Raw genomic sequence first — 25,753 nt, 5'->3', positions numbered from 1 at the left:
ACTTTCGAACTTTCATCCAGAAATATACTTAATAATGTCGAATAATCATGGACAATAGTACCTATGGTTTTACACCGTATTCAGATGTCGCCCCATGTCTAGGCCAGATACTGAGTCTGGTCAGGTCAGGTCAAGTCCAAAACAAGGGCATTAGCAATTTCAGGGTCCACTTAAAAGTACAGTTAGTCAGTGACAGGGACGGTGATACGACAAACAATGCGTGACATTGGCGGTAAGAAAGGAAGGCACGCTTCTTGCATAGTAAACAGTAACAGCTCGTGCCTTCTGCGGAACCACGTAGCCAGCAAGAGTGGTCTACTTCAACACAATCATACTTCAAAACTGAACGGCAACAGTTAGTCACAATATGTTTGTTCCATTTGTATTTCGTGGTGATCCATGACAGTCAATGTAGTGCGGCTTTACATAGTTTTAGTGTGTGGTTGTTTTAGTGCAAACTTTTACATTATTGTAAGTAAAAAATACATTTAATATAAGTTATTGGACATGTTTTTGTAATTTCGCGACAATCCATCGAAAAATAGAATCGTCTCAAAATATTTGATATTAATATTTTTTGTTGATCTCTTTTTGTTTGTCTTGAAGATGCACCTATTTTAAAGCTGCAATTCGTTTCATTTTAATATGAAAAATAAATCAAGAGACTTATTTTTCTTATATGATTTTCTTATACTTTATAAATGTACAGAATAGTACACAAAGTAAATTCAATGAAACGACGAAATAACTCATACTGTTTACATAATTAATTTATTTGGTAGATTTCACAAAAAAGTTGGGTGTTTAAAACATTGTTCTAAGAATATTTACAAAACAACGATGTCGAGGTGTTTTTTTAGCTTCTCGAGCTTACCTTTAGTAAATCGTGTTTTTTTATTAAGTATAATAAATTATAGCTCGCACTAAATATGTCATTGTTTCTATGCAAATCATAAATATCATCTCAGATAACTATATTTAATATTCATTGACTGTGTTGTTTGTGACATTGACATTGTTAAAAGAACTTTTCATCTATCGATTTTTTATGCCACACTTTGGAGCTGAGTTTTTGTATGGGAGTTAGGAGGGATACAGTTTAATCTTTAAGCGAAACAAGCATCTAAAATATTGGTAACAATTACAAGCATTACATTCGAGTCACACTTTTCTTTACTACCTATACGCATATCTCGATAAATGGACAACCCCTAGCCAATTTTGATTCTTAAACACGTTTAATGACATTACGATTTTCATGAACAAAACTTTTTTATATATATACTAGCTTTTACCCGCGACTCCGTCCGCGCGGAATAAAAAATTGATAGCGGGGTAAAAATTATCCTATGTCCGTTTCCTGGTTCTAAGCTACCTGCCCACCAATTTTCAGTCAAATCGATTCAGCCGTTCTTGAGTTATAAATAGTGTAACTAACACGACTTTCTTTTATATATTTAGATTGGCAGATGATTGTTAATTTACTATATATTGTACCATTACAACTAAGCTCTAGGCTCGTGTTAGGATATGGATTTACGACAATAGTCGATTGGCTGGATTCGAACTCTCGACCACGTTTGATCGGAAGTGCGTTTGCGCAACCGCGTTCATAAACTAAGTAAACTCGCAGGGCGACGAGTGTTACGAATTTAAGTATACTATCTATAAAACAACACATCCATAGTTTCTCTAGTAATGTCTATGTCTTATTTAAATCCTATTTATAAATATTCATCGTCATTAAAATTAGCTTGAATATAATTATTACAATAATTCGAAACTAATCTTTTTTATTGCGAGAAACAAATGCCACTTCTTAAAATGCAAAGCTAACTCGTAAAGCGCAATCATAAAATGCATTTAAACAGTTTTATTATTTTCTTCCTACTTTATTTTATTTTTTCTTCTCATAATGAATAAATTTTAATAGCGCTCAATTGTATTATTACAAAACGAATAAGATTTGATTGAGTGATGCCAGTATCACTTTAAATTGTACGTATACGTATATTTTGATGCATGCCTAAATTCCTTCCATAAAAAGTGGTCTTTGCCATTTACTAACGCTTGTCATACTGCATTTTTGACCTTTTGAAGTAAAAGTTGTGTTAATCAACTAAATATAATATTATTAAATAAATTTAGCCTATTTTGTACATATTGTCATGACACGACATGACTAAATTTGATTTTTCAAATTGATCACTCGATACTAAGAAAGAGTATACTAACATAATGGAATTAGATTAAATATTAAGTATTATATTAATTCAAATTAGTTATTTATTGAGTGTCTACACTAATATTATGAAGAGAAAAGATTTGATTGTTTGTTTGTTTACATTGAATTGGCTCCGAAATTACTGAACCGATTTAAAAAATTCTTTCACTGTTGGAAAGCAACACTATCATTACTAGATTTTTTTAATGCCGCGCGAAAGAAGTCGTGGGCAACTGCTATTAATGATAAGATCGTTGTTTCAAGTATGTTAGCAGCAAACCCGTTGCTGGTTTGGTTTTAAATTTGTGTGTGCGATAGCTTATTAAAAAATAAAAAAACAAAGTATTGTTATCATACCTAAAATATGCTTAAATCAATTGCGTCTAAAGGTAAGAATTCAGCACCCTCTATTACGATGATAAACATTAGTGTCAGACGTAAATAAATCTGAAAAGAAGAAACAGGCGACAGGCAACAGTATGCTGTAAAGTTCTAGAATGTTATGTTATTTAATAGAATAGACGCATCTCGAGTCCCTTTTAACATTCTAGTAAAGAGTAGATAGAGTATACTTCTATTTAATATAATTAAATTGCATTTCGAAGATTTTTATATTTAAAAAGCTTTAAACAGAAATAGTTAACGAAAATGTTAAAATTATATGTCAGACGGATAACGAATATGAACTCGAACGTAATTTAATTTATAACTCATAAAATACTTTGGTCTAGTAATTGTAGTGGTGGCTATTAAGTGTTATGTTAGAGTTCGATTTGAGGCAAGTTAAATACTTTGACAATCGATTTGATGAAAATTGAATGTCGAATGATTTCAGTTTTTCCCTGATTGCTAATTATCTTGCTTTACTAAATTTTGATAGTACATATAACTGATTGCAAATTCAAGTAATTTTTACCGAAAGAGTAACCACTGTAAGAATCGAACACCGATCTTCAGATTACAATAGAAGCGTTCGGTCATAAGCTGTTACTGTACTTCCGATATCTGACAATTAGGAATTAATGGAGAATGGAGAATATTAGCACCTTCTTTGTCCATGTTGATTTCAACATGAATGAAGTATCTACTTATTCCACTACCTATTAATGCCATATTATATTTATTAAAAGATCTTGAAATTACAAATATAAAAGTTTTTACTCATTAATCCTTTTTTTACTGACAGCGGAATCGATAACAATAAAATCAAAATTAAAATTTGCGGACAGGTATGGCTAAAATTGAGTAGGGGACCGGCTAAAATTTGACTACATTATATTCGAGGGATAGACCTGTCTCTGAATTCGGTAAATGGCACACATGGTCATGGTATATGACACACACTCGCAGGAGCTGTGAGGCCTGATGACACCGAGGTATTAACACCGGGAGGCGCGCGCGCTTCCCGCTCAGTCACACGCCAAACGCGACCGGCGCAAGCGCAATCGTCACACGCACGATAGCGCTTCTACATACGACGCACTGCATCCCGTGCTTACTATTTTTTATCCATTTATAGGTAATGTTTTTAAATTTCCTGCCTTTTGTTTTTATTTTCAAATATAGTAAAAGTAATATGGTAAAATATTTTGTGATTATTTATTAGAAAAATCTAAATTTTTAACTTCATTGTGTATTTTTTCTTTTTCAGACATAAGAATTAATTTGGGTTGCGAGAATAACAGGAAAGTTCCCCGTTATGGGGCAAAACTTAATTTTACAGGTGAGCAATATTGATTTGTTTTTTTCTAAATGATTAGTTGTAACAATAAGTAAGAAAAAGAATATTTTGGAATAAATAATTATAAAAAAATACAATCGAATTGATAACCTCCTTCTTTTTGAAGTCGGCTAAAAAAACTTTGCACTGAACCACTGATCACAGATTACTGTATCTAAACATCAAATGCTAGAGCACTCAATTCCAATATCAGTGTTATAGAAATACCTCCCAAAACACAAGCGTATAGAACTGGCAACCTTTTAAAAAGCCATTTGTTATTCAAAATTAAGAATGTACTCGACGGTCAAACATTAGGTTTGACATTATCCAAAGCTGTTATTAAAAACAAAAAAAGGAACATGTTGTTTTTATTATATTTGAAATCGAAAAGTCTATATTAGGATAAGTGTCATTTTTATTACAAATTCATTACAAAGTTTTACAACAGCCAATTTATTGTCAGTGCATTTTTATTTATGACTTGTTGGCTCATTTCTGATGCATAACATTTTTATGATGCTCTAAAGTTGGACAAGGAAATCAAAACTTAATTTTGGACCATTAGGTCTCTTGTTGACGCCTCTACAATGCACCTGATATTTAGTAAACACATAACAAAATGTCAATGAGAATGTCAATGCTTCTTTTTTATAATAAAATTTATGGTAATATTAAAATTAAAAACGCAGTTTGTATTTTCGTGTTGTAATTATTGATCTAAAGTTCAATATATGCTTTTGCGGTGTGACATAAATATTAAAATGGTATGAAATCTATAACCAGGCTGTTAAAAATATATATATGTACGTTTGCAAAATGAATTCTAAATACCATGTGCCGTATTAATATTAGTTAGATATTACCTGGAAGTAGAAACAAGAAACATAAAACACTATGAGAGGCATCGTATGCAACACACGCGCATGAGAAGGACGTTCGGAACATCGTACCCCTGGCCTTACTAAGTACAAATTAACAATGTCACATGGAATACATTTTCGTTCGGATGCATTCCTTAAAACAAAACATTAACCTGTTCTTCGACTTTGAGACAAGACTATATTAACACTCAGTAAATAATATCTCCTTTATTTTTAAGTCCCTAAAATTTAAAACTAAATTATGACGATAAGTTTCAATACCCAATTAGTTTAAAGAATTCAATGTGTTGTTTATTTTTTAGCCGACTTCAAAAAGAAGGAGGTTATCAATTCGACTGAATTTTTTTTTCTTGTATAGGGCTCACCAATGTAAGGTTATCTGGCAAGGGCTTGAGGAAAATTAAAGTGTTCGACTTAAGTCCTAATCGTTGGCGAAATGTCAAATGCAAATAGGTCCATAGTGGTCGATGACAACGTTCTTTGCTTCGTCTACCTGCCTGTATGCAAATTGTCTTGTTTTTCGATTCACACGAGTCAATGTACCAGCGGCCGTTTTAAAGTAATTTATTAAATCAAAACCAGAGCATTTATGTTTCGCTAAATTGATTCAGTAAAAAATTAGCCGCAATTTAAGATTGAAGAAACTGGCTTTTATTTATAATCAAACCATCAAATTTATGATAGTTGCTAATCGTTTCATTGGACAGTTATTTTAAAGTTCATTGACGCATATTAATCACGATCACAATAATAAATAAATAAGCACCGGTTATTAAAATAATTACGGTGTAAAACTATTTGATTTCGTCAACTCGCTTTGTTTTTGGTAACAAGATAATCAAATAATATTTATTTACTACATAACATTAAAAATATTAGAAAAGAATCTTATGTTTTACAGTGGCAGTTGTTTCCTTTATTAAACATCTATATCGTATACGTAGAAACAAGAAGTATTCTTTACATACCAGAGAAATACGAACACAATGCATTAGACAAACATATAATAGAAAAAAGCAGTATACGAGAATCAGTAAAGAAAATTCTTAATGTAACATTACAATAGATGTTATGTAAAACATTAAAGTAGTAAAAACAGGAACAGAAAACGGGAAATTCGGTTAGAAATTTTGCATAATTCTTATGTCACTGACCACTTAAAAATTGCTAGTCGGTCGTTGACATTGCTATCAGAGGAATATAAATAAATATATATTTTGTTGAACTTGTCTAAATTCTTGGTGTCGATGTTGACTTCGTCAGGTTATGCAAATGATATAATGATGTAGCTTGGTGGATGTATTGTAGAGTTGATCGATAGGTCAGCGACCGTCGCCTACGCTCAGTGCTTAAACACGGTATGTCACGCGGCCAACATGGTTAACACGGCCAAACACAGAATTCTTTACAAACCTTCTATTTGGTAAAACTAACGCGAATTTCTCTTTACTGCACTTGCCACTGACCGTAAGTGTCTAATGCAGAAACATCTGTACAAAAAATATTGCTATATATGTTTTAAATAAGTTTATTAGAGGGATGGCAGTTTTTTGTACAGGTATTCCGGGAATAGAACATCACGGTGATATGTAAATATGAATGTAAGATTGTTTGTAACAACTTTATGGCTCTGACGATCACCACACATTTATGAGGGATTGAGTTCTATTTTTTTTAGCGATGAAAAATATATTAAACGGACACAAACATGTACATTGACACACAGTCACAGACATGTACATTGAACATAATACGTATTAGAACATAAGGGAGACGAAGGAAAGACCATTTCACAACAGGCGTTAACCAGGTCATAATATAATGCCAATCGCAAGAGCCTTTTAAATAATAAAGTCCGAACTTGAAACTGTAAAGGTTTATGAATATTTTTATAAAATTTGGATTCTAAAAAAAACTGCAACAATCAAAATAAATTTTATCGAAAAAAGAAATATTGACTGTTATATGAATTATGACACCCGAAAAGATTTTTAAAATTCTGATAATTTGTTCTGCAAACAGTCGAAATGTCCAGAGAAACATTTTTATGATCAATAACCTCTTAAGTGTTTTGTTTTTATTTTATTGATATAAAAATTATTTAACACATGTTTAAATGAAGTCTTTGTTTTGTCAAAGAGTCAAAAGTCGCTGTAAATCTCACCTATCCTAAACGATATCCTATACGACATAGATAGAATAATAATACAATTAGGTTTTTGTCACACAATCAACGGTTTCTAACCGCAAGTTTAATTTCAACGCCTTTTAGAGTACTTACTCATTCTATTGACAAAGTAACACAAAGCTTTTTTCACGAGGTCATTAATCTCTGAATCTTTGTTCGATAAAATGTTTATTTATGAGAAACACGATTGGCGAGAATAATTAACAACGTCGGAAGTTTGTTATTTTAAGATATTAGTGCTAATAATAATGTTAATTTGTGAAATAACTGTAAAACTGTAATGTATTAATCTATTTTATCAGTTTGCTGTGAGCGTACTGCTGATTAGCGGGACTGTCTCCTCTCCCCGTCAGGAGAATGAGTCCTTCTTCCGAGGCGCAGTGGAAACGATTCCGAAACATGACCCCTTACCGCAACCAATACGAGCATCAGTCGAGAGTGTTCCTCTTAGGTAAATATAAAAAAATATTTCCTCGCTTTTCTTGTTATACTTAACAAAATATCTAAGAATTCTTCAAGTTCTGATATTTAAATACAGGGAAATTAAAATGTTTCCATTTATTTGCATAAATATAAGTAACTGTAACAAAGCACAGTTTTCGTTAGTTCTTTTTTCCTCAATTATTAACTGTGTAGAATATTTTGAATGTAAACATATTTATTTAAGCTGTGGTCTCGTTTGATCATTTGTAATCGGATTGAATTTTTGCTCAATGTTATGAAAATATTATGTAAAAAATTTATATTATCTTAAAAGTGCTTCTACAAAGACAGAACATTGTAATATAGCGTTATATTCTCACCTTTTTTACTGTATTCAATAAAATCATTGAATATTACTGCTGAAAAATAATTGACTTGTACTCAAACAAAAAAGAAAGGTAAATTAAATCATGCAACGAACGACGCCTTGATTAATAAATTATTTATAATTATTTACGAGGACTTGAAAGAGAAGTACTCATTTCGTCTAAAAATCATAGCCCATCTTCTCATCCTTTTCACCTTCACGATTACTCCAAAAAGAATGACGTATATGCTGATCTTTAATTTATTGGTTGAGTGAAAACTTAATATAATTGTTTAAGAAATCGACGAGACGAAGGCTACATGCGCCTGCCATTAAGGGATGCTGTTGAAAAACGACCAATTCCCGTCATTGATCCTCAATTTTTAGCAAAAGCTATTGAGGTATGTAAATAAATGTCATAGTTCTGTCTTCTACTTTAGTATTCTTATATTTATTTATGAAACAATCATTTAAACTTTGCATTTCACAGAGTAGTGACGAATTAATGGATGGTTTATCAAGTTTAGAAGAAATTAACAAATATTACGGGGCCGCTAACTATCTAAATAAGTAAGTATTATCGCAAATATTTTTTCATGTAGAGTTCACAGTAGTGTGTAGGAGTTCATTTTTTTTTTACATCTTATGACTTACTCTATAAATCAATCGCACCGTTAATAATAAAATTTGTTATCTTTATCGAACTATCTAGTCAATTGTTTGTTACAGTGGTTCGCGTACCGATGAAAGACTACAGCTGGGCAACGCTAATCTTCAAGGTAAAGCTACACTACTACTGTTTTTTTGACTATTTTGGTAGATTTTTAGCAACAACAACTATATAACTGAAGCCCGTAACACAGAGAGGTAGGAAGAGCTCTCGCTTCTTCTACAATCATACATCTACGCAAACATGCACGTCGGTTCCAGTGCTCTGAATGCCGCCTTTGTGTATTTCAATAATTTGTGCGACATAAGTCCGTCTGGAACGGCCCCGACCAACAATGTTACTCAATTTCGCGCCTTATATTTCCATTCTTTCACAATCCATGCATAAATTTCAGTAAATTAACTTATGTCCGCAGTATATATTTTATTATAATTCTAAATATAAGCGTCTTTCATGTTATTCTTGTATATAGAGATGCAACAAACTGACGGAGGTCCGATGGCACGCCGCATAGTAGTGTGTTACTTTGAGTCGTGGGCTGCGTACCGCGCGCCCCCGTTGGCTTACACCGCGGGCCTGATGCCGCGCTCTTGCACACATCTGCACTACGCCTTCGCAGTGCTGCACCCCCACACATACGCTGTTATACCCGCCAATGAAGATTATGACATTATCAAAGGTAAATCACTTTAATATGGAACTTCGACTCGTTGGTCAAACAGTTGGTCTAAAGTCTTGTGGATGTTAAACGAAATTCCTAAATATTTTTGTGAACTGTAGGTACATAGCTGTATTATGTGCCCTTATTTTTTGATACACTTGCACGCACATACTCATGTTACAGCATAAGCACAGAAAAATATACACGAAATACTTACTTAGTACCATTTTCTAAGCTCCTTTAAAGTTTTAATTTATTTTGGTAAACACAGGTGGCTACCGCATCGCAACAGGCCTAAAACGTCGCTTCCCAAACCTGCGTGTCCTTATCAGTATCGGTGGCGAAGGCACTGGTCGTCTCTTCAGTGAAATGGTACAGGAGCCCTACAGAAGAAACGCATTCGTCGATAGCGCACTCGCGTTCTTATTAGACAACGATTTTGATGGAATTGATCTACACTGGATATATTCTGGTATGAATAAATAAAAAAGAAAACCTTCCTTAAATAAATAAACTTTTTCTAAATATGAATCATCACATTCGTTTTAGGAGATAGAGATGAAAAGGAGAAAGAGCTATTAACAAGTCTACTTTACGAGCTTCGTGAGAAATTATCGCCGTATGGATATCTGCTTTCTACTGTCCTACCGCCTTTCAGGTAATTTTAACTAATACTATCTATTTTCAACCTTATCTCAAATCAGGGTATGGCAATTGTGGTTCGTTGGTAGGTATACCGTCCAAAGACCAGACCTGAAAACAAACATATTATTTGGCTATTAAGAAAAATCGAGAGGAATAAAATAAGAAGTAGATAAAACTTCTTAGTCAGCACTATTTTATAATTTTAGATATCAAATAGAGGACGGCTACGACCTGGGCGCGGTGAGCGGCGTGACTGACTACACAATACTCCAGGCGTGGGACATGACTCATGGGAAACGGGACGAGCCGCCCACGCGGGCTGTGCAGCATAGCCCGTTGCACAGGGATCCGGGAGCCTCGTCTAGGAATCAGAGATACGATAATATTGTAAGAAAGACGACGTGCTGCAGATATTACCGATTGATCAATAAAAATACTGTCTATCATATTTACCTTTTTAATTTTTGATTGCAGGAGTTCATGGTGAAGTACATTTTACGCCATGGAATGGCGGCCGATAAATTGGTTTTGGGCATACCCCTATTCGGTCGCAGCTATACTCTATCTGAAACATCCGTGACGTCGCCCGGTGCGCCAGTCAGTGGATGGGGCGATGAGGGCACTTACACTCAAACTAAAGGAATGCTTGCGTACTTTGAGGTAGAACCATATTTATGATATCTTTGTATCAGCTATAACAAAAAAATATCTACTACAATTTTATGATTGAAATTTTTACTAATATATTTCAAATTCCATACATAAACATAAAATTAAATATTTTAGATTTGTATGGCAGAACGAGAGGGTAAAGGAGAAAGTATCTTGGACGAAGCCGGTAATTCGTTCGCTGTGTTCGGCAATCAATGGATCACATACGACACTCCTGACACAATACTTGAAAAGGTAAGAAAACATTTATTGACTTATCTCCATTTTGTCTTCAAACCAAGTATGTATTATTATGTCATATGTGTATGTATTATGTCATATGATTTTTTTATTTTACAGATGAAATTCGTGATAAGTTTAGGCTTGGCGGGAGCCGCTGCGTGGGCGATAGACATGGACGACTTCCGTGGACTTTGCGGATCACCTTACCCAATTTTGAGCGCTATATCGACAACACTGAACGGTAAGCTAAATACAAACAAGAAATAATATAACTTAACATTTTATGGGCAGTTATTATTGTGCCTTCTGAAATGTCGCCTATCATTTGTCATTTTTATTACGCAAGCATTAACTTGGATCTATGTTGTCCGAAAATAAAGAAAATTTGATTTGATTAACCTTTCGAAGTTATTTTAACTAATTTATAATTGTTTATACCATAGGGGAATTGACACATACCGATCAATCATCTTTGAAGATTGGCGCGTGTCAGGCGGAGATACCGTACTTAGCTTCTGACGAGGAGTCTTGCGCACATTTCCACTTCTGCACCGGCGGTATTAGCTACAGAATGGTCTGCGAAGATGAGAGGCTCTATGATCCTTCTACTGGTTTCTGTGGGTAAGTTAAGAAAATCCTTTTGACATGATTTGCATACGTACTATTTGCATATCAAGTATGATGTTTTTTAATTGGATTTTATTTTACAGACACCAAGATGTCGCAAAATGTGTTCCCGGACAAAGTTTACGAATAACAGTCGAGGATGCAGCAAGATTTTTGTCACAAGCCTATGAGACAGATTTTGCGGTAATTATGCATAAAATAAACATTACATATTTATGTAAGTAGTACAATTTTATAAATTATTTTAATGCAATTATTAAATTTTCATTTTATTTCCAGTTTAGCAAAGGTGGATCAACGATTAAAGAAGCTGAACAACTTGTAATAACACCTCAACCTGAAATTAAAAAGAGTAAGAAACTATCAATAAAATCTATTATATTTTTTATTTGTTATTAGTATAAACTAAATCTGTTTTGTGCACATTTCAGGTAGAGACAACGATAAGCGTGTGGTGTGTTATATGACGAATTGGGCATTCTATAGACGCGGCGAAGGAAAATTCGTTCCCGAGCAGATTGACACACGTCTCTGCACGCATGTTGTTTACGCCTACTCTTCTTTACTGACTGATGATCTTGTTATCAAAGAGTTTGATCCTTGGGCTGATATAACTAACAGTAAGAAATCATTTTTTGATAATATGTAACTACCATTTTTGAGGAAATAAACATTTTATATTTATAATATTTGTTCTCAGATTTATATGAACGTGTGACTTCCCTTGGAGATGTCAAAGTGCTATTAGGTTTGGGTGGTTGGACAGACTCCGCTGGGGATAAATACTCTCGTCTTGTGTCATCAAGCGCCGCTCGCACCAAATTTGTGGTCAAAGCGGTCAGCTTCCTGCGAATGCACAACTTCAAAGGCCTCCACTTGGACTGGAATTATCCTGTTTGTTGGCAGAGTAACTGTAAAAAGGGTGCTAGATCTGATAAACAAAATTTCGCTAAATTGGTTCAGGTAATTCAATTATTTTACTCCTATCTCCTAAGGCATTGGGAAAGCCTATGTTCAGCAGTGGGCAGACAAAGGCTGATGATGATGACAATGATGATAATGGTGGCTTTAAAATTTTCAACGTCTTTTAGTCATTTAGACCCAATACTTTTGCAATAATGTACCTTTTGCTTTACTTACTTACCTTACAGAGTGATTACATTAAGCCTGGCTGACATATGTCCTAAATCTTGATCCATGTTCATCTAATTTGGAAACTGATAGTATTAACTTAAGATAGGTACTTGAAGATCCTTTCGTTTTCCAGGAACTGTCCAAAGCGCTTCATGCAGCGGACATGGAATTAGGTGTCGCCATCTCCGGCTATAAGGAGGTGATTGAAGCCGCTTACGACCTACCCATCATATCTAAAGCTGCAGACTTCTTGAGCACCATGACATACGACTACCACGGCGGCTGGGAACGGACTACCGCTCATCATACACCCCTAATACCCGCCCAAAGAGATGCCTTGGCATATTACTCTGTCGTAAGTAAATTTAAAGTTTCGTTAGAAACCAATAATATTATGTTGAAAAAATACAACCTTATCGATAATTTATGAATATAGTGAACTATTTACGATCAATAGAACATTTTTATTAAAATAGAAAATATGACACACCGCGCTCAGGAATATGTTATACGATAGATTACTTCTGAAATAAACTTGTTTTTTTTTTTGTCTCAGGAGTATGCAATAAAAGCGATCATAGACGGTGGCGCGGATCCAAAGAAGGTCCTGCTTGGCTTGGCGTTCTACGGTCAGTCGTACAGGCTGGCGGATGTGGAAGGACCAAATGGACCAGGGGCTCCCGCCGCGGGCCCCGGTGAACCCGGAGAGTTTACAAAACAACCTGGAATGCTGTCCTACTATGAAATATGCTACAGAGGTATTAATATAATTATATGATTTAAAGATAGAAATCATTTTTTTTGAGTGTAATTAATTCAATGTTTTTTCAGTTAAGAACTTACGCTGGAAGACCGGCAGACAAGATCAAGCTGGCCCCTATGCATACTCAGACAACCAATGGGTTGGATACGACGATCCAAAATCTATCCGCGAAAAGGTAAAAAAAAAAAAATAACTTTTTTGTTATCTGTAGATAAGTTCCCAAATTTAGTTCCCATAGACTCGGTAAAATCTATATCGCAATAAAAACAACTGTCTTGTATGTAGGTTGAGTGGGCAATGCGCCTGGGGTTGGGCGGTGTGACGGCGTGGGCGATTGACCTGGACGACTTCAGCAACCGCTGTTGCACGGAGCCCTCGCCGCTGCTGCGCGCCGCGGGCCGCGCGCTCGGCCGCGAAGTGCCCCCGCCGCCCAAGTCGTCCTGCGAGCGCCCGCCGGAACCCGTTACCCCGGCACCACCCACCACTACACCGGCCGAATCTGACGGTTTGTTTGGATATTATGAACGTGACAACTTTGTCGCCAAGATTGGTCGCATTACGTTGGGGAATACCTAGTTGCCCCATATCGATTAGACACTTACCGATTAAATATCGATTTAATACCGACTCGCTTAATAAAATAATAACCGATTCGATTTCTTACAGGATCTGTCGTCAGTACGACTGAACATCATCACGGTGGCCACGAGCACGATCACACGACGAAAGCGCCAACAACATGGCCAAGCTGGACTCAACAGACCACCACCGCCATGACGTGGTGGCCTCAGGCGACAACCACGCCTGCCAGACCCGCGACCACAACTACCGTGAGAACAACCACAACCAGACGGGCTACCACTACACGGAAACCAACAACGTCTACAGCAGCTCCAGAAATGGATACAGGTACGTTTTCTATCCATACGGTTACTATGCCTCAGAAGATACCTTCGGGATCTTTCCTACATTAATACTACATATTAGAACCCTGTGTGTCTAATTAATATTAAATGCTTATCAGGCGTGGAGGGATCAGACTGCGAGGCCGGAGAATACCGCGCTGCACCGGGCGACTGCGAGGCGTACCTGCAGTGCGAGGGCGGCCAGTGGCGCAAGCACCGCTGCGCGCCCGGACTGCACTGGTCCGCTAAAGCCGGACGATGTGACTGGCCCAGCTTCGCGAAATGCAAAGGTTATTATTGTTACTTCATTCACAACTTATTCTCATTTCTATTCTCAGTTAAACTATTTATAAAAATATTTTTATATTAGAAAAACCGCCTAGTCAAGCGAGTACGGCAACAACAACACTAGCTCCGATGACATCACGACCACCACCGACAACAACGACGCGACGCACTACTACCACACGGCGGACCACCACCACTACAACAACTACTACGACAACAACGCCCAGGCCGAGACCTACAACAACAACGACGACAACTACAACATCTGCACCTACTAGTGATGGTAAATAGGTCATTGAGTGTATGCTTTTTGCTTTTCTCACTTCACATACAAATCTCATTTAGAATTATTCCATTAACTAAGTATTAATTTACTTTTATAGATGAACCTGCAGATGGTCAACCGTGTGCCGGGCAAGACTACGTGTCGGTGCCTGACGATTGCAACTCATACCTGCACTGCGACGGCACCATGTGGCGGCTGCAGCGCTGCGCCCCCGGCCTGCACTGGAGTGCCAAGCAGAAACACTGCAACTGGCCCAAGTACGCCAAGTGCCAAGGTTCGGCCCAAATTATATATACCTATATACTTGTAGAACTATCTTGATAATGGATCATTTTTATATGTTATTATTTAAGTGTAAAAGTTGACACAAAACAAACTCTTAAATAAATTTTGCAGGTTCCACCCAAAAGACAACCACGCTACCGCCGAAAACAACTCGATCTCCCAAGCCAACAAGACCACCAACAACCACAAGTAAGTAAAAACTACAAGTAAATGATCTCTAAATATAGAAAGGTAATAATAAAAAAAGAGAAAATTAAGAAGATTAATGAAATGTAAATTCTTCCTTGCAGCAACACCCAGTAGTAGCTCGGAACTGCAAGAAGATGGTCTCTGTGGTGAGAATCAAATGTATGCGCCGGCATCCACGTGCGACGCATACTTGCTCTGCGTGAGCGGGCGCTGGCGCAAGCAGCTCTGCCCTAGTGGCCTGCACTGGGACAAGCGCAGCAACAGATGCGACTGGGTCGACTTCGCTATGTGTGAAGGTACACACCAACTAATCTTAATTAATCAAATGCGTTTCCTATTTATTTGACTTACTTCCTCACATACGAAGTCTATATATCTAGTCTTGCAACATAAATGGTCCCCTTGCTATTTGTCTCTTCTATTTTAGCTTGTGTTACAAACGTTTTTAGTTATTGTGGCATATGTAACTTTTCTAAACATAAGGTAACATGGTGAGTTCATTGTTTATACATATTTTAGCATCGAAGCCAACATCAGCAGCTACAACGACAAGAAAACCAGTGTACCAGATCACATCAACAACCACAAAAACAACAACTAGACGGCCAACAACAACAACGAAGAAACCGTTTATATTATCGGAGGAATATCAAAAACCAACGGTAAATATTTCTAAGTAAACGCTTAAAATTTCGTACAATTTTGGTGATGGCGATCGATTTCTCAACAGACTGCAATTAATTTTATTGATAAATCATAAAATAATATTGTTGTTGATAGCGTTGTGTGACCGGCACATACCACACGCATCCTCGCTGCGAGAAGTTCTACGTGTGCGTCAACGGCGTGCTGGTGACACAGAGCTGCGCCCCTGGCCTCGTCTGGAGCCAGGAGCGGTCGCAGTGCGACTTCCCCTCAGCCAACTCCTGCTCCGACCGACGCAAGGTCACGTCCGCTGCTATGGTCGATGCACCAAAGCTTACGACTTCAAACGGCCTGCCAGATACAGATATCATTGACGATAAGCCAAGTAAGGAAAACTTTTAAAATTAAATTATGTTTTAATATCTATTAGTATCTCAACCTTACTGGCTCGTACAAGGTTAGTCTGTGTATACTTTTAGCAATCTGTTTCTAAACTTCGGATATATTATTTGATTAACTAAATAATGTTCGAGCTTACTGTATAGCTAGACTTATTAAAAACAATCTTATTTTAAGTCTCTGCTAAGTCAATAAATATGATTGTACTAGAATAAAAGTTATTTGTTCTAGAATACTGCGAGAGTGGTCAATATGACAGGGACCCTAAAGACTGTACTAAATACCGTCACTGTCTGTTTGGCCAATTTGAAGAATTCGCTTGCAGTGCCGGCTTGCATTGGAATCAGGTAAGCGTAAATTTTATTAGTAAAGTTGTTAAGCATATCGAAAAAAAGCTTATTATTATCTATTACTCTTGAACAGGATAAGCTAATATGTGACTGGCCACGAAGTGCGAAATGCAAGAAACGCAAAGTCCCTAACACAACGACGACCACAACCACAGAAGCACATCTCATGGACCCAGTTGAAGTGGACACTGAAGTCAAGCCCCAAATACCAATAAAACCAATCGAATCTTCACCGACCACCGTTGCACTTGTAGATCCATCTTCTAGACCAGCTTTACTAAATTGTAAGAAAACTTCATTTGTTTTAAACCACTTTATTGTATGTTGTTTTACGAAAAAAACTTTAAAAAAACTGGTAGTGTTAAAAGATATTTTCAGGGGAAAAAATATATACTAATTTTAATATGATTTTCAGCACGCTATAAACTTATTTGTTACTACACAAACTGGTCGTGGTACCGCCCTGGACTTGGAAAATATGGTCCGGAAGACATTGATCCAAGTCTTTGTACACACATTGTTTTTGGATTCGCTGTTTTGGGACCCAACGGTCTTATGACTCCTCACGATCCTTGGGCAGATCAAGAAAATCGTAAGTTTGCTGCAACACAAAAACGTACATTGCTTCAAATTGTAAAATGTGTTCTAAAATGACATTAATTTTTAGGCTTATACGAAAAAGTTGTTGAATTCAAGAAATACGGAATAAAGGTAACCTTAGCTATTGGTGGATGGAATGATTCCGTCGGAGACAAGTATTCCAAATTAGTTAACGACCCTGAAGCTCGATTAAGGTTCGTAAGCCATGTCGTAGAATTTTTAGAGAGATATGGTTTCGATGGACTGGATTTAGACTGGGAATACCCGAAATGTTGGCAGGTAAGAATTTTAAACGTAGCTAACGATTAAGATAAATAATTTGTCAAGTGGTTAATTTGAACTATTTAACAATATTTTTACCTGTTGTTTTCTCTTTTAGGTAGATTGTTCGATGGGACCTGATTCAGATAAGGAAGGTTTCGCTGACTTGGTCCGTGAACTCTCTGCAGTTTTCAAGCCTAAAGGACTATTGCTGTCCGCAGCAGTCTCGCCTAGTAAGAGAGTGATAGACGAGGCGTACGACGTGCCAATTCTAGCGAGACACCTCGACTGGATCGCTGTAATGGCGTATGACTACCACGGCCAATGGGATAAGAAGACTGGCCATGTTGCGCCCTTGTATTATCATCCCGATGACGATAACACTTACTTCAATGCGGTTCGTTTCTACATCGATATTATTATCTTACTTCTTACTAATATTATAATTGCGAATATTTAGATGGATGTATGGATGGATGGATGTTTGTTACAAGGCATCTCCAGGACGGCTGCAAGGATCTCGCTAAAATTTGGCATGGATGTAGAACATAGTCGTAAATCTTGATTACAATGTTACTTGACTTTTGCAGAACTACACCATGCACTATTGGATGGAAAAGGGAGCACCGTCCTCTAAGCTGGTGATGGGCATTCCTACATACGGACAGTCGTTCACGACATTATCATCATATGATATAAATTCCTTGAATGTACCTGCGATGTACGGCGGAGATGCCGGAGAATATACCAGGGCTAAAGGATTCTTAGCGTATTACGAGGTATGTAGTTCGGACAACGTTAATGCTTAAGAAGAAATACTATTAATTGAATTATGTTTCTTCCTCGATATTTTTTACTAAAACTAACAGTAGATAAATTTAGTACTACATTTATTCATTTCTTCTACTGAAAACAGATTTGTGAACGCGTCATCGATAGAAGATGGAAGGTTGTCAAGGACCCTCTCCAACGGATGGGTCCCTTTGCATACAAAGGCAACCAGTGGGTGTCCTACGATGACGTCGACATCATAAAGAGAAAAGCTCACTTTATAAAATCACTGAACTTGGGTGGCGGTATGGTGTGGGCACTCGATCTTGATGACTTTAAAAACAGGTATAAATTATTTAAAAAAGTGGCTTTTTTATTAAAATGTTGCAAATTAAACACTACAGTTTACAGTGATTTTTGTACTGTTTAAAAAAATAAAAGATGATGCTAGTACTTAACTATTTTCCCATTTTTAAATTTACAGATGCCGACAAGGTCGACACCCGCTTATTAATGCTATAAAAGATGGACTGCTAGATCCCAGTGTAGATTATGAACATGTACAACCTATTACTGAAACATCTAATCAAATAGATGAAGATTTAGAGGACATTGAAGTGAGACCGTCTTACACGAGGCCCAAACCAACTACAACTACGAAGAAACCAATAAGACAAACTACACCTTACACAACGTCTACTACACCCGCTACCACTCCTACTACCACCAAAGCTACCACTACGACTAAATCTACCACTATCTCTACCACCACGATGAAACCAACGCCATCTGTCATCATGGATGAAGAGGAGCAATACAAAGTTGTGTGCTACTTTACGAACTGGGCTTGGTACAGGTAAGTTGTTTTTTAAACAAAGGCAAAGTTAATTCATCAAAGCAGTCTTCTGTCTTTCCGGCCAAGTTTTTGATAAATTCATAATTTTCAGAACGGGAACAGGAAAGTTCACACCAGGTGATATTGATCCATCTCTTTGTACGCATATTATATATGCGTTCGCGATCCTTGACAGCGATAAATTGGAGATCAGACCTCACGACAATTGGCTGGACGTTGAAAATAGTAAGTTTTATTAAACCTTAGTTTTTGTCGTAAGATCTTTCAAGGGTATTTAATAATGTCTATATTTCACTGTAGAATTCTTCGAGAAAGTTGTCGCCTTGAAACACGATGGCGTTAAAGTTCTGCTCGGACTTGGAGGCTGGAAAGATTCAGCTGGAAATAAATATTCACGTCTCGTTAATAGTCCTTCAGCTCGAAGAAAATTCGTACTTCATACTCTCGATTTCTTAGATGAATATAACTTCGATGGCTTAGATATAGACTGGAATTATCCAAAATGTTGGCAAGTAAGTATAATGTATAGAGACTTCATATTTAGTTGCAAAAAAATGTTTTTTACAACTATTTATGGGTTAGTATAACCTCTATTATTTCATTAAGTGCTTACGTAAAACCTCTTTTGCTAATAGTTTGATTAAAATGTTTGAAAAGTTACTAAATTAATTAGATTGACATTAAGTTAAGAAAAAATATTTTTTTCTTCAATACAAATTAAATATTGAACTAATGAATAAAAATATCCCAGGTTAATTGTGACAGAGGTCCAAGCTCTGACAAAGAAGGATTTGCGCGTCTTATCACGGAACTACGTTCAGCATTCGTTCCTCGTGGCCTGCTGCTCTCCGCGGCGGTATCGGGCGGCAAGAATATCATTGATGCTGGTATGTTTTTGCTATTATTTTATAACGTGAGGTAGGCAACAACTGCAAAACGAGGAATATGATGCATTTTTAATAACTTTGTCTCATTACGATCATAGATGCCAAACATTTAACGTTTTTTAACATGTACTATAACATCAATTCCAAGTAGCCTAAATGGCAAAAGTGTCTCTGATATCCTAATTTTTAATTTGAAAGTATAGATTTAACTTGATTAATTTATTTACAGCATACAACATCCCTGTTTTGGCTAAACAATTAGATTGGATATCTCTTATGACTTATGATTATCATGGCCAGTGGGATAAAAAGACAGGTCACGTGGCTCCTATGTATTCTGAAAATGATGAAAGTTGCGAAGATGTGAATAGTGTGGTACGTTTTACCTGTAATCATGATAAAATAAATAAAGATAATTAAAGAAATTTTATCTATAAATCACATATTTTCTTCCAGAACTTTACAGTTAGTTACTGGATTAAGGGTGGCGCTCCCAGAGAAAAATTGGTGATGGGTTTACCGTTCTATGGTCAGTCCTTCTCATTATTGGAAAATGAAAACAACAGATTGGGGGCACCTACCTATGCCGGAGGAGATCCTGGAGAAGAGACAAGGGCTAGAGGTTTCTTAGCCTTCTACGAGGTAAGCATTAAGATAAAAGTCATTTTTTTCTGTACTTGTTCCAACCCGAATCAGAGGATGCTACAATTTTAAAACAGAAGAAGAAAACCTGAATTTTTGTTACCATTCCATTTTTTACAGATTTGTGAACGTATTAGATCACGCGGATGGAACGTGATCAGAGACCCCACTGGTAGAATGGGTCCATATGCTACATATAACGATCAATGGGTATCATTTGACGACGATTACATGATACGACATAAAGCAGAGTATATTCGAGCTATGGGTCTGGGTGGATCCATGGTTTGGACTCTTGATCTTGACGATTTCACTGGATATTATTGCGGTTGTGGAAAATCACCTCTTCTGGCTACAGTCAACCATGTTCTTCGCGGCAAAGACCCACCTCCGGATTGTCAATTAGAAGAAAGTAAATATCCCACTCAATTGTTAATTATGATATTGATTTTAAATACTGATGTTAAACAAAAATATGTGTAAATATGTTTGACAAAAATAGCCAAGGCTATAAAGTTTGTCAAGTTTCTAATTTATTTTTTATTAATATTTAATATTTCTTGTAATTAAATTTTTGTCATTTCAGTTGAGGCCCCAACAACAACAACAACGACGACGACGTCAACAACAACACAAGTGACTGAGCTCGTACCAGAGCCTGATGCAGAAACTGAAATAGAATCTGTAGACAACGTAAGTATGATTATCCTCTCATATTTATGTTTAAAACCCTATTGTTAAAATCTAATTTACCAATCACACATGAGTTAATAAAACAATGTAAAGCTGATAATGATCACATAGATACTTAATATACTTACATATTTGCATTTATTGTAATGATTTCAGGGACAAGGATATGAAGGTAAAGCGTGTACGGGGATAACGTTTAAGGCGGACGAACACGATTGCAGCAAGTACTACCTATGCTTAAACGGTGTGTACGTAGACCTCACCTGCCCTGCACCTCTTGTATGGAATAAGGTAAGAAATTGATTAAAATATAAGTATATAAATTAAATATCTTTATTTCATCAAAATGATAGTCCAACTAAATATATACTTAATAAATCGCAAAAGCGAAACATTAAAATGTTTTTCAGTCGCTTGTTTCATCTACTCTTTGAAAAATAATATCTCAATCTTAATACATGATATTTACGTTATTAGAATCACTGCGACTGGCCAACAAAAGCGAAATGCAAGGGAAAGGCGTCGTTGAAGATAACAGAAGACCAAGAGGAAAAACCAATAATTGCCTGCTACTTTACTAACTGGGCATATTACCGGTACGAAATTTAATATGTATTTATGCTAATCTCTAGTATTAAAGTATAAGAATGGAGGGGTACACCAGTAGAGGTAGGCTTCGGAAGAGATAGATGGAGTGCGTGAAAGGTGACATGATTAAGAAGGGAGTGGCTACTAAGATCACGGAAGATACGAAGTACTGAAACCTGGTGCGCCGACCCTACGTAAGTGGGACAAGGATAGGGAAATGATGAATCTTCTAGTATTTAAAACGATAATTGTTGTCTTTGTGGTGCTGTAAAAAAATTGGGTATTTAATAAAAAAAAAAACATTGATAAATCACTGTAAGGACACTTGCCATGTGCCAATGATAAATACAGAGAATTTTTTCGGGTAAAATGCTAATTACCAAGTGTTATTTCAGACCGGGCAAGGGTAAATTCGGTCCAGAACAAGTGGATGCATCGTTATGTACTCATATAATATACTCGTGGGCACATCTAAGCAACACCTCGCAGATCGTACCCGGCGTACCCGAACTGGATATAGACAACGGTAAGGGACAGTTATTAGATTTCTTATACTTATCTTCACTTAGCTAAGAGACTCCTTTAGCGACCAGACTGAGGCAGATCTTTTTCTTCTTGAGGTGCCAGGTCTTCAGTTCTCCATAATTTTGTTTACTGAGGAAGATAGTCTTCGACAATTATTAACAGTAAGAACCAACGGTACGAACTCTCCAACGTCGTACCTTCGTACTTACTAAATTCAGATTAAAACTCTGAGCAATATTTATTTTTCTTTGACTAGCGGAGGATGACAGTTACTCTCCATTAAAATTATTTTAATTATCGCTTTTAGATTTCCTCGGTAAAATATCAGAATTAAGATTGGAAGGAGTTAAAGTTATTCTCGGCGTTGGCGGCTTACATAACTCGAGAGTATCGAATTGGAGCGAAATGGTATCGACCAAGGATAGGAGGACGTCTTTCATAGAATCAGCGCTCAAGCTTATCAAGAAATGGAACTTTGACGGATTGCAACTCGCCTGGCAGTATCCAGTATGTGGTCAGGTAAGAATATTTTACGGTTAATATACAATCTAGCTTTTAAATAAAAATAAAATAAAAATTTGTTACTAAAAATAACATAAGTCGGATGATGTACTTAACATGCAAGTCGTAATCATAAAACATGACAATTGGCAAATTAGCACATTATTTTTGTAAGTCAAAGGTTATGTTTCTTCTTTTTTTGTGAATGCTAAAGATAAAATTTATACAATCATTAATTAATTATAGATTATGTACAATTAATGAATTATCTTAATATCTATTAGAACGAATATATTAAAAAAACGTTTGGCTTACAGCGGAACAGTGAAAAATTGTGAATTGAACAAATGTGCTCACACATTTGTCAAATTCCAAAATTTTACTTGGAATTATAGGAATGTTAGGCGGTATTTCAATACTCAAGTTCAACAAACAATCTCAGTATACTTACTAATATAATTAAATACCTACATTTATTCTAAGCTGCAAGTGACACGTCTTTTCCTCATTTCAAGTTATTTTTATGTTGCGTAAAATTATCTCTATGATTTTTTTGCAGGAAATTTGTACTGAGACTGATTATGAGAATGAAGAAAAGTGCAATTTTAACGCTTTACTGACAGAGTTATCTAAGTCATTACGTCAATACAACTTAGAATTTTCTGCTGTGGTGTCTCCAAATCCTAAAGTAGCGGCGGTGGCGTACGACCCTGAAGTGCTGACGGCGACCCTCGACTGGATGGCCATTGCCGCCAACGACTACTACTGGTCCGCAAATTCACGGACAGAGTATCTCCTGCCACTGCAATCCTCAGCACCGTCGGAAGTTTGCGACTACGTGTGTATTTTTTATTTAACTCTTTTAAGAAGTTGTATAATAAATGTTGTAAGGTAAGCCCATTGTGGCCGCCTGTAGCCTAAACGGCTTGAAGATTTTGAAGTGCCAGGTGTCATTCGATTCGTATTCTTCCCCGGACTCTTATAGTCAGAGTTCTTGGAATATTAAATTAAAAACTGTTTATTTTCAGAAAACAATGTTGTCGTACTGGTCGAGCGTGGTGCCGGTTCGGCAGCTAGTGATGAGCGTGCCGGCATACGGCCGTTCGTATACGTTGCGCAGCGAGCTGTTCGTGCACCCGGGCGCCCCCACCGCGGGGGCGGGAGATGCCGGCAACTACACGCAAGTGCCTGGTTTCATGGCTTACTACGAGGTGAGTTACTAAGTGAACTTCTTAAACCGCTTTTTCATTAAACGTTAACTATTTATGTAAGAAGCTGCGGTTGCTCAATTTGACATTGTACATATTACAATGTTCTTAGAAACGGCGTGGGCTGTCAGGAAAGGGGATTTAACATGGAAACAAAAATAACAATGGTTTAGTTTACGAAAGACAAAATAGAAAGAAAGTTAAAGGCGGAAGAATGTAAGTACAAACAATTCATGGTTTTGTATTTTGTGTTTTTGACAGATATGTAACGGATTAAAAACGCAATCCTGGGAAGAGATGCCAACAGAGGAGGGAATGAGCATAGTACGCGGCTCCCAATGGGTGACATTCCTTCGACCGCAGGAAGTATTCAAGATCATTTCAACTTCGTCCAAAATGGGCATCCGCGGCGCCGCCCTGTGGGCCCTAGACCTAGACGACTGGCGCAGCGAGTGCTCCTGCGAGCCCTGGCCTCTCCTCACCGCCATGAGACAAGGAGTCTTCGAGCCCAACATTTCACCAACACTATGTTAAGTTATAGAATAAGCTATACTTAAGTTTAATGCATCGTACACCTACATCTACTTCGTCAGATAATATGTGACTGACTAGTCCTTACAGTTGGCCCTCTAGAGCCATTGCAGTAGAAAATGGCTAGAATTGTACTTCTGTGTACTGTGACAAAACAAATCAAGACTTAAAGAATCGTTAAGGTCATTGCGATACTTTTTTTGCAGTCAAGTCTATTTATCGAATTTCTACAAAAGGAATTTAAACCGTCTTGAACGATGGGAAGATTGTAGGCAGGCAGAACTAGTGTTCTAAAAGTGTTAAATTATTTAAAAAATGTCAACGTCCCTAGTTAAAAACGGATTGTTAAGTCTTTCGATACTCAATTTTACTTTAAGTACCATATAAGAACGCACTGTAAATTTCTAGTTTAAGATGTTTGTGAGGTGCTTACACGTTTTGTGATATTTTGTACATTTAATTCTAATTCATAATATAGTTTACAAATATATATGGTCAAAAAGCTAATATTTCAATATGTTGTACTGTATATTATGTCCAGATATTTATCAAATGTATAATGAACATATTTAAATATTGTACACAACGAACCGTTGTTCAATGTTACCACTTATAATACTATGTAGTAATGTTACTGCTATATTATTGTATATTTTATGTATAATAAAATAGAAGATACTTTTTTAATACAAAAGTCGTATCTAAGATAACAGATACGTTAATAATTTACTTGTAAAAAATGTATCAAGGTACCTCCAATGCCATAAATAGAAGTTAAAAGGAACAAAAATGCCATGAAAGACATGACACAAAATAAAATAAATAATAAAAATTTGTAGTTTTTTTCTCATCTTGTTCATCACATTATATTGCTTTTGAAAATAATGATTATTCCATTCAGAAGTGTACCAGAGTTGCGAATTTTTCACAATCGTAGAGAACACGAGCTGCGAAATAAAAAACAACCAGTGACTTGCAAACCTTCACGCCTTAGCGGACGACGAATAAAAACCGACGTCCCTCTTGATAATTAGTAGACAATAAAAATAAAAAACCAAATCCATGTTCCACAGTGACCAGAAAATATCGATATCAAACCCACAGCCCGAATACAGATTGCAAATACGAATAATTCGGCTCAAA

At 36.5% G+C, this 25,753-nt stretch overlaps 1 protein-coding gene across 1 annotated transcript; it reads left to right on the top strand.

The window, feature by feature from the left end:
* Nucleotides 1-392: 392 nt before the first annotated feature.
* On the top strand, nucleotides 393-25,034 carry LOC106710796 (probable chitinase 10). Its single transcript, XM_045677782.1, has 53 exons — nucleotides 393-471; nucleotides 3,575-3,743; nucleotides 3,876-3,947; nucleotides 7,319-7,467; nucleotides 8,105-8,207; nucleotides 8,297-8,376; nucleotides 8,536-8,585; nucleotides 8,949-9,155; nucleotides 9,409-9,609; nucleotides 9,687-9,795; nucleotides 9,989-10,169; nucleotides 10,257-10,442; nucleotides 10,569-10,688; nucleotides 10,794-10,917; nucleotides 11,120-11,297; nucleotides 11,387-11,486; nucleotides 11,583-11,655; nucleotides 11,735-11,923; nucleotides 12,004-12,266; nucleotides 12,571-12,792; nucleotides 12,994-13,195; nucleotides 13,269-13,375; nucleotides 13,486-13,705; nucleotides 13,867-14,109; nucleotides 14,225-14,395; nucleotides 14,476-14,676; nucleotides 14,777-14,953; nucleotides 15,076-15,153; nucleotides 15,255-15,449; nucleotides 15,673-15,815; nucleotides 15,934-16,183; nucleotides 16,429-16,544; nucleotides 16,621-16,831; nucleotides 16,963-17,139; nucleotides 17,215-17,426; nucleotides 17,527-17,805; nucleotides 17,999-18,187; nucleotides 18,325-18,524; nucleotides 18,664-19,035; nucleotides 19,127-19,260; nucleotides 19,336-19,547; nucleotides 19,787-19,922; nucleotides 20,152-20,297; nucleotides 20,379-20,564; nucleotides 20,685-20,976; nucleotides 21,151-21,257; nucleotides 21,414-21,548; nucleotides 21,735-21,853; nucleotides 22,241-22,371; nucleotides 22,678-22,889; nucleotides 23,431-23,709; nucleotides 23,900-24,082; nucleotides 24,341-25,034. The coding sequence occupies exons 3-53, from the start codon at nucleotides 3,924-3,926 to the stop codon at nucleotides 24,611-24,613; spliced, it is 8,847 nt and encodes a 2,948-aa protein (XP_045533738.1). The 5' UTR covers nucleotides 393-471; nucleotides 3,575-3,743; nucleotides 3,876-3,923; the 3' UTR covers nucleotides 24,614-25,034.
* Nucleotides 25,035-25,753: the final 719 nt, after the last annotated feature.

This window comes from Papilio machaon, chromosome 4, assembly GCF_912999745.1.
Source record: "Papilio machaon chromosome 4, ilPapMach1.1, whole genome shotgun sequence".
Classification (NCBI taxonomy): Eukaryota; Metazoa; Arthropoda; class Insecta; order Lepidoptera; family Papilionidae; genus Papilio; species Papilio machaon.
The sequence above is the reverse complement of the archived record's forward strand: the minus strand, read 5'-3'. Positions and strand labels throughout refer to the sequence as shown.

What these genes read in the sequence shown, in the direction of transcription:
- LOC106710796 (XM_045677782.1), top strand. Translation starts at nt 3,924, where the DNA reads ATGGGGCAAAACTTAATTTTACAG. An exon ending in GAATGCTTGCGTACTTTGAG is followed by an intron (nt 10,443 to 10,568) that starts GTAGAACCATAT and finishes TAAATATTTTAG; the next exon opens with ATTTGTATGGCAGAACGAGA. An exon ending in ATTTCGCTAAATTGGTTCAG is followed by an intron (nt 12,267 to 12,570) that starts GTAATTCAATTA and finishes TTCGTTTTCCAG; the next exon opens with GAACTGTCCAAAGCGCTTCA.